Below are 15,598 nucleotides of genomic sequence, written 5' to 3'. Positions count from 1 at the left end.
GTTTTACGGAAGAGAGCCAAAATTTTTGGCGAAGAAAGCTATTCCAAATTAATTTATATGAAATATTCTTTATCAAAGAACTCATATAAAACATATTTTTTGTAACTAAAAGAAAATAAATTAAAGTTTGAAAATATGGCAACATACAAATGGCATGTAAAACAGCTTTTTATTGTTTTGATGCTATTTGGTGTAAAAACTACAATACATTACAAATTATTATATATATATCGACGCCTCCGAACCATAGTATGCTATGTCTGAAAAGTGAGTTTTTCAGTAGAAGCTTTCAAAGTATGAAAGTTTCTTTAATCGTACGTGCCATGCTAAGTACATTTTTGCTTATAACTTTGGTTTGGATTGGCCGATGATTACCAAAATTTCAGAGAATGTAAATTAAGGACCGTAGAATGCAAAAATGTAAAGAAAATGCTAAGTCGACTTAGCATACTATGGTTCGGAGGCGTCGATATATATATATATATATATATTGTGAAGGGACAGATCCCAACCAATAATGTCTTTTTTTCGACTCCAAAAGGCATCAAACTCGGCTTAAATATTACTTATTGTCTTTCATTTCATTTATTTCATTTCATTAATTATTGCCTTTATACATTCCGTGGCAATATTTTTTTGAGCATGCATCGTTATCAATAGGATTTCCAATGGCATTTTATTTGTTGTTTTTGAGTTATAAATTTGTATACAATCAGCTCCCTTTGAATTTATTAGCGAAACATTTAGCACGAAATTTCATCTCATTCTCCTACTTCCTGTAATCCAGAATAACTAATTTTTCCTCAAAGCGGATTTTTCGCTTCCGAACTTCTTTCAGAATAAGGCGAAGGCGAGAATGCGAAAAAAATCTCTGTGAAATGTTGTTCAGAATAAGTCCAAGGAAAAGAAGCGAGTAAATTCAAGTAGAATTGACACCCAGAATATGACTGATAAACTTTATTTTTATACCCTCAGCCTAAAGGCTGCAAATGCTAAATAATATCAGACCACCCCTTCCGATAGCTCTCCCACGAAAGGTAAACATTTTGTTGAATAAATTTATCCATTGTGAACATAGCACAACCTTATATTTTTACCAATTCTATAACATGATTGAAGTTGGGGATTATTGGTCCGCTTCTTCAGGTACCTCCCCCATAAAGGGTCAACATTTGAAAAGTAATATTTTACCAAAATTAAATTTAATGCAAAGAAATACTGCTTTATTTTAAATCTGGTAGTTGATTTTATATACGCCAACATACCTTCGTCAAGTATCAGCATGAATGTGCTACTTATTGAACCAAGCATAACATGCGTTTTTGCATACGCAGTTGGACCTGAAACGTTTTCAAATATGGTACAAATCGATTTTCTACCTACGTTTTTGCCTATTTTATTAGTTTTCTTCCATAAAAATATTTTTTTTGATTTCGTTTCAGTATAGAAAATCGATTTAATACGAATATATAAATTATATATCACTTCAATGCACATAATAAGGTGTTTTATGTGGTTGCTGGTAAAATATGGCATGAGCCAAATTGACTCACAACTGTAAATGTAGGTATACCATACCATATACGAATTTCGAAATGAAGGGTTCTGCGGGGAAAATGATGGAACAAAAAACCAAGCTATATTTTTAAAATAAATATTAAAGTTTAAAAGATACACAGTGATTAAATTTGAAATAAGCCAAACATGCTCACTCCTTAAATCTAGTGTTAATACTATTTTGTAGTACTTTAAGAGTATTATCAACAGTGAAAAAATTGAGAGCCACAGAAGAATGGTCACTCACACGACTTCAAATCTATGTGGCTTTAGAATAATGGGAAAACTCCGAATTGTGTAAAAATTTTAAACTTTATTCCAGATATGCCGAGTTTACAACATGTAGTACGACTGTTATGTTACAAATTCCCTGTTTACTGTTTTTCTAATGACCTATTTGAGGCTCTGCAGACCACACCGTTATGGCCTGCAGAACTGTAGCATTTTGTACCCTCAACATAACTGGGTTAGTTATTTTTGACATAAATAAGAAATATCGATCATTATTGCACTTTCTAAATAAAATCTCTTCTTTTTTGAGAAGGACTTCTCTGGGTCACTCACTAGACGTTTGCACTGTCACAGTTTTTATTTCTGCACTATCTACATTTATAGTCATCACATTAGTATTTATGCTAACGACAAGAAGAAATAATGACAAATGTTATCTTTCTTAATACTTTTTACCGCAACTTCACTTATCTATGTATAATTAAAGAAAGAAAACTCTCCAGCTTTGGTGGAACTTTACACGGAAATACCCATACACCTCATTACAGGAACTGTTGGGGTAACTGTGTTTATTAATTCCTTCGTTATTCTTGGTATCAATGAGTTACTTTTGATAATTTCAAATTTGGTTAAAAATGTACCACTATATATTACTGGTGTTAACAATTCTTCTATAATTACTCGGAATTAATCAAATGAGCTTATAATTATACAAAAATAGAGATAAATAATAGGGTAAGTGTACCAATCGTCGGCATTTTATCCATTATATTGTATTAAGGTTCATTTCTTTCGAAAACTTGTTTTGTAAGAACATTGAGGAAATTTACAATTAGGTAAAATGGTGCTTTTTGCCAATAGTTTCCAACACTAGTTTCCAATTGTAGGCACATGATTTTCCAATAGTCGGCATATCGTACTGTTATTGAAGAAAAATTGTATAGTTGACTTATTATACCCTCAGCCTTATGGCTATATACACTTTGATACGGTGAAAATGTGCCTCATCGAAATATTGTTTTTAGACACAATCTTTCTTTGGACCACATCCGTTTCAGAAAATTTGGAGTCGATTTACTCATGTCCGTCCGTCCGTTGTCAACCGATTTCATTCTAACTTTGCACATCTTAATATTTCGTCCAAACTTAGTTTAAGTTCGAAGATGGGGAATATCGGTCCACTCCTTCTGGTACCTCCCCCACAAAATGGTCGAAATTGTACCCATTAGTCAACTCCTTCTAGTACCTCCCCCACAAATGTTCAAAATTTTCAATATTTGTAAATCCAATATCAGGCGAATGGAATGTCAGATGTGAACTAAACTTTGCAAATCCTATTATCCTTACGAAGTCTAGATTAAGTCCGAAGACGGTACCCATTGGTCCACTCCTTCTGGTAACTTCCCCACAAATGGTCAAAATGTTCAATATTTGTAAATCTAATATCAGGCGAATGGAATTTGCACCAAACTTTGCACAACTTATTTTTTATTATTTTCTTTAATAAATGTTTATTAAAATACTTTTTTTTTTTTTTTGCTGCCGACCTTAGGAAACAGTTATTCAATGCTCGGCATGACTTATACGCTACTTTTTATGTTTAAAATGTTTGAGATTAAGACCATACCAAATATTGTTTAAACCCACTCAAAATTGATTTGTTATAAATGAATCGGCCTTTAGAGTACTTTTTTAAACTTTTTTCTCAATATTAAGCCAAAATTATCGAAAATTTGCTGGTTTTTCACCCAGATACTGACTATAGGGACATCGTAATTTTTTTTGTCCTAAAGGCGGCATCAAAAAAATAATAATTCCAAATAGTTCTTAATATTTGTAAATTCTTTCTTTCCTTTAATATGCTCATAACAATTACGAAAAAAAAAATCCGGATAAAAAAATATATAACTTCAATAAAATAAAATCTTTTAAAATCGGAATGTTCACTATTATTTTTTTTTTTTTCTTAAGAAACATGCATTGTTACTAGTGGTGAAAGAACAACATTGAGAAAATCCTAAATTACTGCCTAATAAAAGAACTTAGTTTGATGAAAAGTTTCACAGAAATAGATGCCAATAATATTGAAGATAATCAAGGCTGTTTTCAAATTTAGTGAAAGGATTTATTTGAGTACTGGTACATGCCGACATTAGGAGCACTTACCCTAAATATTTCCGAACGCAACCGCCAAGAGATGGCAACAATATTTGATAAAATTATTATATTTTTGTAATTAGAGCTTAAAACGCTTTAAAATGATACCCATTTGATGGCCCATATCTTCGGAAATATCGATTTTACATGTGGTAAAAGTTTCAAAACGATCCGCGAGGGAGCCTTAAACTAGACTTGTTCCTACAAGGTTTATTGGATGACATCTGAAACGACGGACATTCCTAACTCATGTTCGACGAATCGGTTTAACAAAAGCTGATGCTAGTTCCATTATTTCACGTTGTTACAAACTTTTTGCAATCAAGCTAACTCAATAATAACATGATAAATCAGGTTAACAATATAATTATAATTTGTTATATTGTACTTACATCATTTAATGAAAGATTAACTTGGTGGAAAAAAACGTCACATGAAATTCTCGGCCGGTTTTTATTCCGAAGCGGTTGCTTACATCGTTCCCTCTTAAATTTCAGTGTAGCGTTTATTGGATTTGTTAAAAAATTGTGGTCTTCCATTTTGCAGGTTTGGTTCATTTTTTCCAAAAGCTCTTTTGAAGATAAATCTCTACACATATTGCTTGAATCTAGCACATCCCAATAAAAATGTAAGTCTTTTAATTCCAGTATTTTAAATGAAACATTTTGTGTGTCTGGATTCTTTGCGCCCGGAATCCAACTGCTATCACAACTTTGAGCCGAAATTGTATTAATGCGTATTCCGGCAGCGCGATGTGAATTTTTTAAAGATAACGTGTCTTCATATCGTAGATGAACATCCTTGATCGTGAGTTCTAAATTCTCAAGTATATTGGTAGCGAGAGAAGTACCATAGTTTATCCAGTTTGAATAAGACAAGGAATAGTAGCTCTCTGCGTTACATCCATTGTCCACTCTCCAGTTTGCCTCTTTCGCGTCGAGAACTCTTATTTTATATGCATATTCAGCATCTTTTTCTTTGTCATTATCCCATTCGCTTAGATCCTTAGGAACAAATACACCGTAAACACGCTCGATAACAATACTCCAAGGCGATGTACGGAATTGTCTGACAGGTATTTGCAATTTGATCCTTCCAATACTTCCTGATAAAGCTTCAACTGGTATTCCGAATGAGCGTAACGCATCCCTCCGTATTGGTACATTCTCTAATTCCACTTCGCCTTCAAAAAAATATACATTAAACAATGTATTTCTTTAATAATGTTACTCACCAGAAATCAAAGCAATTGACAGTTGTGCCGGGTTAAAGTCCTCTAAATATTTTCCAAGATAGGTATTAAGTACCCATGTAATCAACTCGTTCAACATATTTATTTGAAGACTAAAACACAGAATAACAATTTATTGACGTTGTTTACCTTATATCGCATTTCATAAGATTTCTAGTAGAGTTGGGTAGTTCCGGAACGAACTAGTTCATTGGAACTATTCCGAGAAAGGAACGAACGGAACTAGTTCCAGTTCTTTAATTAATATAATTCCTTTCTCTGATCCAGTTCCTTTTTTGAACTATTTGAAGCAAAGGAACTGTATGGAGCAAAGGAACTATAAAGAGCAAAGGAACTATTTGGAGCATTGGAACTATAAAGAGCAAAGGAACTATATGAAGCAAAGGAACTATATATGGAAAAACGAAAAAAAGAATGATGAAAGAGAGAGATTCAAAAGAACTATGTAGGAGTCGGAACTATATGGAGCAAAGAAATTGTATGAACTAAAGGAATTATATGGAGCAAAGGTACTATATGGATCAAAGGAACTATATGGAGCAAAGGAACTATATATGGAAAAACGAAAAAAAAAAATAATAAAAGAGAGAGAGAGATTCAAAAGAACAGTGGGAAGCCTCCAAGACTCCAGCCTTCATAAAATTCGCTTGTTAATCGTCGTTCTGCCAAGACTCAAGCGACGTCGTACGCAAACCTTCGCCAACAAATGGTCTGTTCCAGTACTTTTTATACCCTCCACCATAGTATGGAGGGTATATTAATTTTGTCATTCCGTTTGTAACTCATCGAAATATTCATTTCCGACCCTATAAAGTATATATATTCTTGATCAGGGTAATATTCTAAGACGATCTAGCCATGTCCGTCCGTCTGTTGTAATCACGCTATCTTCTGAAGGAATTGAGATAGGGTGCTGAAATTTTGCATTGGGTTGTCTTTTGTCTGCAGGCAGGTCAAGTTCGAAGATGGGATATATCGGTCCACGTTTAGGCATAGCTCCCATATAAGGGTACCCCCCCATTTTCGGTATTTTGGGGTTCTTGAGCGCGTTTTTTCAAGCGAATTTGTAGTAAATGTATCCACAAAAAATTATAAATATAGGTCCACTTTTTCTTGTAGTCCCCATATAACGGTACCTCCTAATTTTCAGTATTTTTTGGGTTTTTATCGTATTTTTCACCGAATTGGCTGTAATTTAGTATTTTGAGTTCTTAGCAGGTACCAAATCTCTCCACAAAAAAATTTAAATATAGGTCAATTTTTTCGGATATCCCCCATATAAGCCATATAAGGGTACCCCCCAATTTCGGTATTTTGGGGTTCTTGAGCGCGCTTTTCAACCGAATTCGCTGCAATTTTGTACATAGTACTAGATTTTACTATTTTTTTCGATATCATAAAGGAAAATTCGTTATCGTAGTAAAAAGTTGTACATTCTTGCAGTACGGGAACAGACCAAGTTTTGTATAATTCTAAGAGCGAACTACGTTGTTCAAATGCCCGTCAGAACATGACATTAATGAACGTACTTGATGACAGCTTTTATTAATTCATGTCAGCAGAGTTTATTTTTCAGACTTTTTGGCTTCCCCTCATTCCCTGTAGCATGGCCTATAAATAAGGTCACCAAGGGAGACCAGCTGATTATCGATACCTCTCAAGTTTGCTGTCAAAATGCATTATTGTGAATTGACTTCCATTATGAAAACGTAAACAAAGTCGAAATTTTTGACATTAGACTTGAGAAAAAACAGCTGTTTTCCGATTTCGATTGCTATCTTGGTGACCTTATTTATGGGCCATGCCCTGTAGTTTTGTCAAACAAAATTATTATCGAAATTACAAGGTGACACAGAACATTACAACTTCACATTTAGTACTTTTTTATCAATCGTGCCCTTTTCACAGGCAAATTTTTATTTGGCAAATTTTGAGTTTGACGGCGAGAGGGGTGCGAGGAAGAGATACAAAACTTTGCCTGTTCAGAATTTGCGGTGCACGCAAATTTTGCTTTGCTGTGTTTGTTGGAAACAATTTTGTTGACATTTCCTTTTTAAACTATTCGAATATCCGACTGCAACATCAGGGCCTTTACTAGTAAATGGGATCTCGACAGTGTGACCAGATCAAAAAAAAGTTGCAGCTAAATCCTCATTGAAAAAATGCGAAATAATGCTAAAAAAATGCCAAAAAATAATGCTAAATTCAGAAACGTTTTTTTTTTGGTAAGAAGATCACTTAATAGCATTTATTTAACTGTGGAAATATATTTCTTTAGAATAAAACTATGTAATATAGAAATTCAACCATTTATTGTTGAGCCATGGCAAATAACAATAAAAAACCAGTAAGGAAAGTAGTAAAGTCGGACGGGGCCGACTATATGATACCCTTCACCACATTGAGTATATTCAACAGATGAATCCTAACGGACGTCTCATTTTTAAAGGACTAGTAAAATGAAATTAGATCCATAAACATGTCAATCTGCAAACGATACAACATTTTTCATTAGATCAGATATAGAAGCTATATCTAATCTGAACCGATTTCAGGAAACTTAACACACACCATTCTAGACCTAATTCATATCTAAATCTGAACCGATTTTCAGGAAACTTAACACATCATTCTAGACCTAATTCATTACGCTGTGCCAAATTTCGTGTAAATTGAAAGTTATATGGCACTTTGTTGCACCATTTAAATTTAATAGTACGAAAATATATATGAGAGCTATATCTAAATCTGAACCGATTTACAGGAAACTTGACACACATCATTCTAGGCCTGATTCATTGGGCTGTGCCAAATTTCGTGCAAGTCGAAAGCTATATAGGGACTTTGGTGCACTGATTTTCCAATTTCAAAAGGGTTCGTCCTTGGACCAAATAAGTGACTTGTGCCAAATTTCATCCAAATCGGATCACAAATGCGGCCTGCACTTTGTTCGCAAAAATACATGGGCGGACGGACAGACGGAGATGCGTAAATTTAATTGAATAAATTTAGATATAGCTCCCATATATAGTTTCGTCCAATTTAAGGTAAATGGTGCACCAAAGTCCCTATATATCATTCGATTTGCATGAAATTTGGCATAGAATACTGAAATAGGTGCAGAATGATGTGTGCCAAGTTTCGAGAAAATCGGTTCAGATTTAGCTATAGCTCCCATATATAGTTTTGTTTGATTCTATGTAAATGGTGCACCAAAGTTCCTATATACCTTTCGATTTGTATGAAATTTGGCATAAAATACTGAATTAAGTCTAGAATGGTGTGTGCTAAGTATCGCGAAAATCGGTCCAGATTTAGATATTGCTCCCGTATATATTTTTGTCCGATTTAAGGTAAATGGGGCACCAAAGTCCCAATATAACTTTCGATTTGCACGAAATTTGGCATAAAGTACAGAATTAGGTCTAAAATGATGTGTGTTAAGTTTCATGAAAATCGGTTCAGATTTAGATATAGCTCCATGATATAGATATAGCACTAAAGACCCAAAGATTGGCCGACCCGCACACAATTTTGTACAATGTACTGAAGTTACTATAACCTTGTGTGTGTGAAGTTTTCTTGAAATTGGTTCAGATTTACATATAGCTCCTATATATACTTTCGACCGATTTTAAGTTAATGGTGTACTAAAGACCCATAGCTAGGCCGATTGGCAAAACGTACTGAAATTAGTATAAATTAATGTTGATTGTAAACCAAATAATCAATGGGTGCTTGATTCATATTACATTTTAAACAGTGAAGCATACAAAATAGCGTGCATAAAGTTTGCTGAAAGTCTATTTAAAAAGTATGAAATAGATTGCAGAATGGCATGTGTAAGGATTGATGTTAGTCGGTATACTTATAGATAAAGATTGCAATTTTAAGTACGTTCAATTTCATGTCAATGTTCCTTCGAAAAGACGACATCTGTAAAGATACATATGTATAATATCCCCAAAGTGGTGAAGGGTATCATATAGTCGGCCCAGACCGACTTTACTACTTTCCTTACTGTTTTTTGTTTGTTTTATATACAGATGAATATCACAAGAATATACGTTAACACACTTTTTGCTGTTATATGCTTCTTCACATTTGGATTCTTTAATTTTGTTTTGACTACCAAACTCAATGAATGCAAGCAAACAGCTGATTGATATTTTAAATGATTGCCATCGTTAAAGAGTTGTCATGAAGAAAAACGCTGATGTTCTATTGAACAGCTGATCATAATTGGTAAATGGTTACCATTTTTAAAGGATTGTCATTGTTACATAGTAATAAGAAAAATACCAAAATATTTAAAAATGTTGTGTGTAGAAAAATGCTAAAAAATGCTAAATAAGTAATTGCAAAATGCTAAAAAAATGCTAAATGAAAATTTTGCGGCTAAATACAAAAATAAAATGCTAAATCTAACTGCAAAAATGCTAAAATGGACACACTGGATCTCGATGCAATTGATTACTGTAGACTCTGTGTTGACGAGGAGGAGACGGAGACAATTGAGCATCTCCTGTGCCAGTGCCCAGCCCTGGCTTATAGGCGACACAGACTAATGGGTGCTCATTTTCTACCTAGTCTCAGCCTCTTCTCAACAACCGAACCTGCTCTAATCTACAGTATAATTAGAAACATGAAGTGGTTAGGAGCATACAACCTTGGCACGTAACACTTTTCTGTTTGACTCATAGGGCCATCGACCTTCATTCTTCACTCCTTTAATTCACTAATCTTCTCTCCCCTACGGATCTTTCTCTGGTCTCTTCACTTCGCTGTATCTCTTCTTGTGGATGATCACAACGGACCTAATCGGTCTCAGAGTGTGACTGCAAATCCCCAAATCTAACCTAACCTATTCGTTTTACTGACACAGCCGGCTTTTGTTTACAAACCTGTTGCTTTAATTTGTGGAAGTGAAATTTTATATTTAATGTTTGCAATTTATATAATAAAATATATAAAAATATATAAATAAAATATTAAAAATTCTTTAAAATGAAAACATTTTTGACGTTTGTTTCTTTTGTATTTTGATTCGCAAATTCGGAAAAGAAAAATTTGCTAGTTGAAAAGCAAGAGAAATTTTCAAAAGAGAAAAGAAAAAATTTGCCTGTGGAAAAGGGGACTAATTTTTCAAAATTATTAAATTAGAAGGTGACACAAAAAATTACCACTTCATATTTAGTACTTTTTTTATCAACCTTTACATTAGAAATTTTTACCGGGTTAACCTACTCTATGAGGATTTGTTTGGCATGTGTATAATGGAATTTACAATAGAAACCCTTTGGAATTTACAATCGAAATCCGGTACAATGTAAACGTACTATCATGGTATAATTATTACAAGGTAGGGCACAGCTACCAACCGATTACAATTTTTTTTCTCAAAGTGGCTCGTTTTATCAAATCAAAATACATATTTTGTGTATGTGGGTGCATTGTTTTGAATACAATGGCAAATAAATTCAAAATAAAATGAAATACATTCAAGTTTAATTGAAATGAAAATAATGTTAACACGTTCGTCTGGAAGTAGTTACGTTGTTTATTTTTGGCATTTTATTATATTCACCTCAACCTGTCCTACCTTGTATTATTGTACCATGCGTACTATTACCCAGAATATTATAAAACAATAATTTTTCAAGATTATTGATGAAAATGTTAACATAATATAATAGTAATGGAAAACAATAAACAATAAGAAAAATTTTAAACATATTTTATTATAATCTAAAACTAAACTAAACCGACGAGGCGAGAATGGCCCCCCTCTCATATATCCATCTCAAAGGTTTGGGACACTACCTTCCTAAAGTGTCCCCCCTAACGCTGGGGTGTCATGCGACCTCGTGCCTATCAGCGTTCCACGGTTTGCGGTCAGGGTACCGACTGTATTCGAACGGAGCCTTGTTGATACCTGGGCGCCTCAACAAGTGTTTCAGGCTTAGTTGCCAAGTCCTTGCCATGGTCGACCTCAAATCCTCACACACAGCACTTTTTATGAAGCCGATTTTTAATACACCACTGAGTACTGAGACGTCTCAGACATCAGAATCCACAAAGACAGAAGGCAGGGAACTGTCGAAATCGGCCCGAAAGAGAGCCCGTAAGAAGGCCTCCAAGAAGACCGACAAGGCACAACCGCCCTCTGTCAATCCACCATCTGCCGAATTGCCAAAGCTGACAGCCAAGGCGGTGTCGTTAGTGGACAAGCAGAAGGTAGCGAACGTGAAGCAGGTGCCTGCGTCTGCTGGGCATACCTCTGCAGTAGCTGCTACCCCGGGCGCCAAATCTCGGCCACAGCCCACGGCTGTCAAGAGAATGAGGTCCTCGGAGGAGCAGCAACCTGCTGCAAAGAGGCCCACGCAGTCGTCGGCCGTACAGAGCTCTGCTTCCTTTGCTTCGGTGGTAGCGTCGAAGGAGAAACCTGCCAAGAGCAGCGATTGTGGGGTGAAAACCAAAAACACGCTGACTCGAAACAGGTAGCCCAGACACCTACAACGGAGCAAAGCGACTCTGCTGATCCGAAAGAGGTCCCGGAAGATCTGCGGGTAGCGATCATCGACCGAGCTGAGGATAGATCGACCAGCTCAGTGAGGATAGATGGGAGCTGGTCGACAGCTATCTGAAGGACCTCTTCCTGTCCGACGAGGTTGATCGAGAGAGCCTGCGGTTTGGCCTGACCTCCTCTTAGAAAGGGGTAAAGGTTGTTGATTGTCGCACTAAGAAGACTTCAGATTTTCTTAAGAAGACAATCAACAACTTGGACCCCCTTTGGGAGGGTGGTCGTCTGGCAGCTGTAGCGGTCCGAGAGATACCGAGCGGTATGGTAACCTCGGTGTTTATCCCAAAACCTTTCAAGGGGCTGGAGAAGACACTGAGGTTATTGGAGAAGCAGAACGATGGCCTTCAGACGAGGAGGTGGAGAATCCTCGCCTCCTTTGAAAGGAACGGCGGTGTAGTCGCGAAGTTCGCTAATGATTCGGCGGGAGAGGAGTACTTGAGGAAGAACAAGGGTGAGCTTGTTTATGGAATGGGGAAACTTTGTTTCCGCCTCACAACTCCAAAACAATAAGCAGGCAGCAGCAAGCGCTTAACGTGATTCAGATTAATCTGCATCACTGTAGAGCAGCAGCTGCTGAACTGCTACTCACCCTCTCTTCCTCAAACATCGACGTGGCGCTCATTCAGGAACCTTACCTGTACAAAGGCAAGGTGACTGGACTGGGCGACACAAAATACACGCTTTTGTCTACCTCCAATGGAGAGAAGGTGAGAACGTGTATTCTTGCTAAAAAGGAGTTAAATTTAATGCTTCTTTCTAATTTAGGCAATGGAGATATGGCGACAGCAAGACTAGACAGAGGTACCACGAAGCCACTGATAGTCTCTGCCGTCTATCTTCCCTATGAGGCTCCTGACCCACCCGGTACTGTGGTATGCCGCCTATTGGAGAAGATGGGCAGAGTTGGTGATATCATCGTCGGATGTGACGCCAATGCACATCACTTCCATTGGGGAAGCAGCAACACAAATACAAGAGGTGAGTCCATTTTCGAGTTTATACTTAGCTATAATCTTAGAATTTGCAATAGAGGCAATACACCAACTTTTGTTAATAGGGTGAGAGGTGAAGTCATCGACATAACCCTCACAAATATGGACGACTCTGGGGTCGTAAACTGGGAAGTGTCTGAGAAATGTTCCTTTTCGGATCATAGACTCATATCCTTCAAGATTCCTACCTCGAGAGCTAAACAGAAACCCTATAGGAATCCTCGGAAGACGAACTGGGACAAATTCAAAGCTAAAACAGCAGTTTCTTTTTGGGATCGTAATGATCTCAAAACGACTGAGGATGTTGAATTAGCTGTGAAAAATGTCACGGCCACTCTTCTGAAGAGCTTCTTGTCCTCTAACATACCCTGGGAAGAAATCTCAGCCGGTATGGTGGTCACAAGACCTTGCGGAAGGCTGCAAGGAAAGCTTATAATAGAGCTAGTAAGACAAAGCTCAGTACAGATTGGGATGTTTATAAAAGACAATTCAATAGGTACAAAGGCGAAATCAAGAAAGCTAAACGTGAGTCTTGGGTCTGCTATAGTGAGTCGATCTAAGGAGTCAACGAAGAGGCCAGATTCCGCAGAGTACTATCTAAGGATCCAAAATCCATAGGAAGTATTAAGCGAAGTGATGGTACGTGGACAAACTCTGGTAGTGAGACTCTCGATCTTCTATCATCAACCCACTTTCCTGGTTGTAAGGACTATAGGGAAGATGCGCAGTGTGTGCATCAGCCTACAGTTCAGACGAGGGAAGAGGAGAAGATGATAGAAGACACTATAAGATACCCAAAACTGATATGGGCGATAAACAGTTTTCAACCCTATAAATCTCCTGGTCCAGATGGTATAATACCGGCCATGCTGCAACACGCAGATGAACGAGTAATATCATTTCTGCAGGACATTTTTAGGGCATGTTTACTTCTGTCGTACATACCAAGTCTATGGAAAGAGGTTACCGTGACCTTCATCCCGAAAGCCGGGAAGACGAGTCATACGTTACCTAAAGTCTATAGACCGATTAGCCTTTCTTCCTTTCTATTAAAAACTTTAGAAAGGTTACTAGACTCAGAAATTAGAAATACCATCGACCGTAATAAACTTAGTAAATCCCAGCATGCCTACATCAAAGGCAGATCAGTGGATACAGCTCTGCATGAGGTGGTTGGATGCATCGAGAAGAATATGGAGTCCTCTGGCTACACGTTGGCAGCATTCCTCGATATCGAAGGAGCTTTCAACAATGTGAAGCTAGAGGCAATCTTGTTGGTTGGGGGTAAGTTTATAACGACAATATCTGACATCCTGGAGGGTGCGCTTTCAACCCTGTCAAATTGGGCTTGCACCAAAGGTCTTGGTGTAAACCCCACTAAAACCGAATTGGTGCTCTTCACTAGGAAATACAAAATTCCTAGACTTTAACCCTTTCTGATGAAGCTAAATATCTCGGTACTGTCCTAGACCGCAAGTTACTGTGGAATAGGAATGTCGAGGAACGCTCCAAGAAGGGATTGCTGGCACTCTATTCATGCAAGAACTCCATAGGCAAGAGTTGGGGATTGAGACCCGGAATTATACACTGGCTGTATACGACGATCGTCTTACCCATACTTACTTATGGATGTCTTGTCTGGTGGCAGGGGGTGAATAAAAAGAAGCTGCTGGCAAAACTCAGCCTAGTACAGCGATCGGCTTCGATTCTGATCACCGGAGCATTAAGAAGCACACCACAGGCAGCCTTGAATGCAATCTTGAATCTCCAACCTTTGGATATTCTGATCAAATTCCAGGCGGCCAGGTGTGCCCTGAGACTCCGGGAAACAGATGCCTTGAAATCGCTGAACTATGGTCATGCCAGCATCCTAAACAGGTTATGGCCTTTTTAGGGGGGATAGTCATATCAGTGATTATATTCCCCCTCATAGGGACTTTAATGACAAAAAAGTTGAATTTCCTAGTAGGGAATCCTGGACTAGTGGCTCCCTACCTCTACCAGGTCTGTCAATCTTCACAGACGGGTCCAAGATGGAGGAAGGCACTGGCGCAGGCGTCTACTGCAGGGAATTAGGTATACAGAACTCATATAAACTCAACAATGATTGTAGCGTTTTTCAAGCAATCACGAAAGCGGCCGAGATAGTAAAAGCACTTAATACCGACATTACGGGACCGGTGACTATTTACGTAGATAGTCAGGCGGCCCTGAAAGCGGTGAAGTCGCATACTATAAACTCGAAAGCAGTTCATGATTGTAAGACCGCTCTGAATGATATACGACAGATAGTTGGGCTATGCTGGGTTCCAGGACATAATGATATTGAAGGGAATGAAATAGCCGACGAGCTTGCTCGAGGGGGGTCACAGTCGTCCAGTCTTCTGATTGAGAGATCTGTGAAACCCCCTATTAGCTATTTCATTGGCAGAATCCGCGCGTTCCATTGCGAGGTAGTCGGCAACAGATGGCTGACGGAACCTGCTTGCAGAATCTCTAAATCTATCTGGCCAGAATTCTCTCGTAAAAGAACGTCTTCGCTGCTGGGTCACAGCAATAGGGAGATCAAAATCGTTGTGGGGATCATTACTGGTCACTGCAAAGTTAGATCTCTCACTTCTAAGTGGGACTCCAGTGGAGAGGATTACTGTCGTCTATGTGAGGACGAAGAAGAAGTGGAAACAATTGAGCACATCCTCTGCAAATGTCCATCGCTGATCAGCAGAAGACATAAACAGTTTGGATGCTATGAAATTGATAATCTAGTCTTCTTCTCCAAAATAGACCCTATCCAAATTCTAGGCTTTGTCAAAAAATTGACTTGGC

The 15,598-nt window shown here is 37.5% G+C and overlaps 1 protein-coding gene across 1 annotated transcript in view; it reads right to left on the bottom strand.

Annotated features, from left to right (window-relative positions):
- The window catches only part of LOC133324354 (intermembrane lipid transfer protein Vps13D-like), a 103,832-nt gene extending 98,556 nt beyond the window's left edge, over nt 1-5,276 (bottom strand). Inside the window, exons 1-2 of the mRNA XM_061533198.1 lie at nt 5,180-5,276; nt 4,338-5,128 (exon numbers count right to left, since the gene is read on the bottom strand). Coding sequence (XP_061389182.1) covers nt 4,338-5,128; nt 5,180-5,276 — 888 coding nt within the window. The remainder of the gene's footprint in view (nt 1-4,337; nt 5,129-5,179) is intronic.
- Nucleotides 5,277-15,598: the final 10,322 nt, after the last annotated feature.

Source organism: Musca vetustissima, unplaced genomic scaffold (genome assembly GCF_032173495.1).
Source record: "Musca vetustissima isolate MV318-11 ecotype Yass unplaced genomic scaffold, APGP_CSIRO_Mvet_v1 utg15918, whole genome shotgun sequence".
Lineage (NCBI taxonomy): Eukaryota > Metazoa > Arthropoda > Insecta > Diptera > Muscidae > Musca > Musca vetustissima.
The sequence above is the reverse complement of the archived record's forward strand: the minus strand, read 5'-3'. Positions and strand labels throughout refer to the sequence as shown.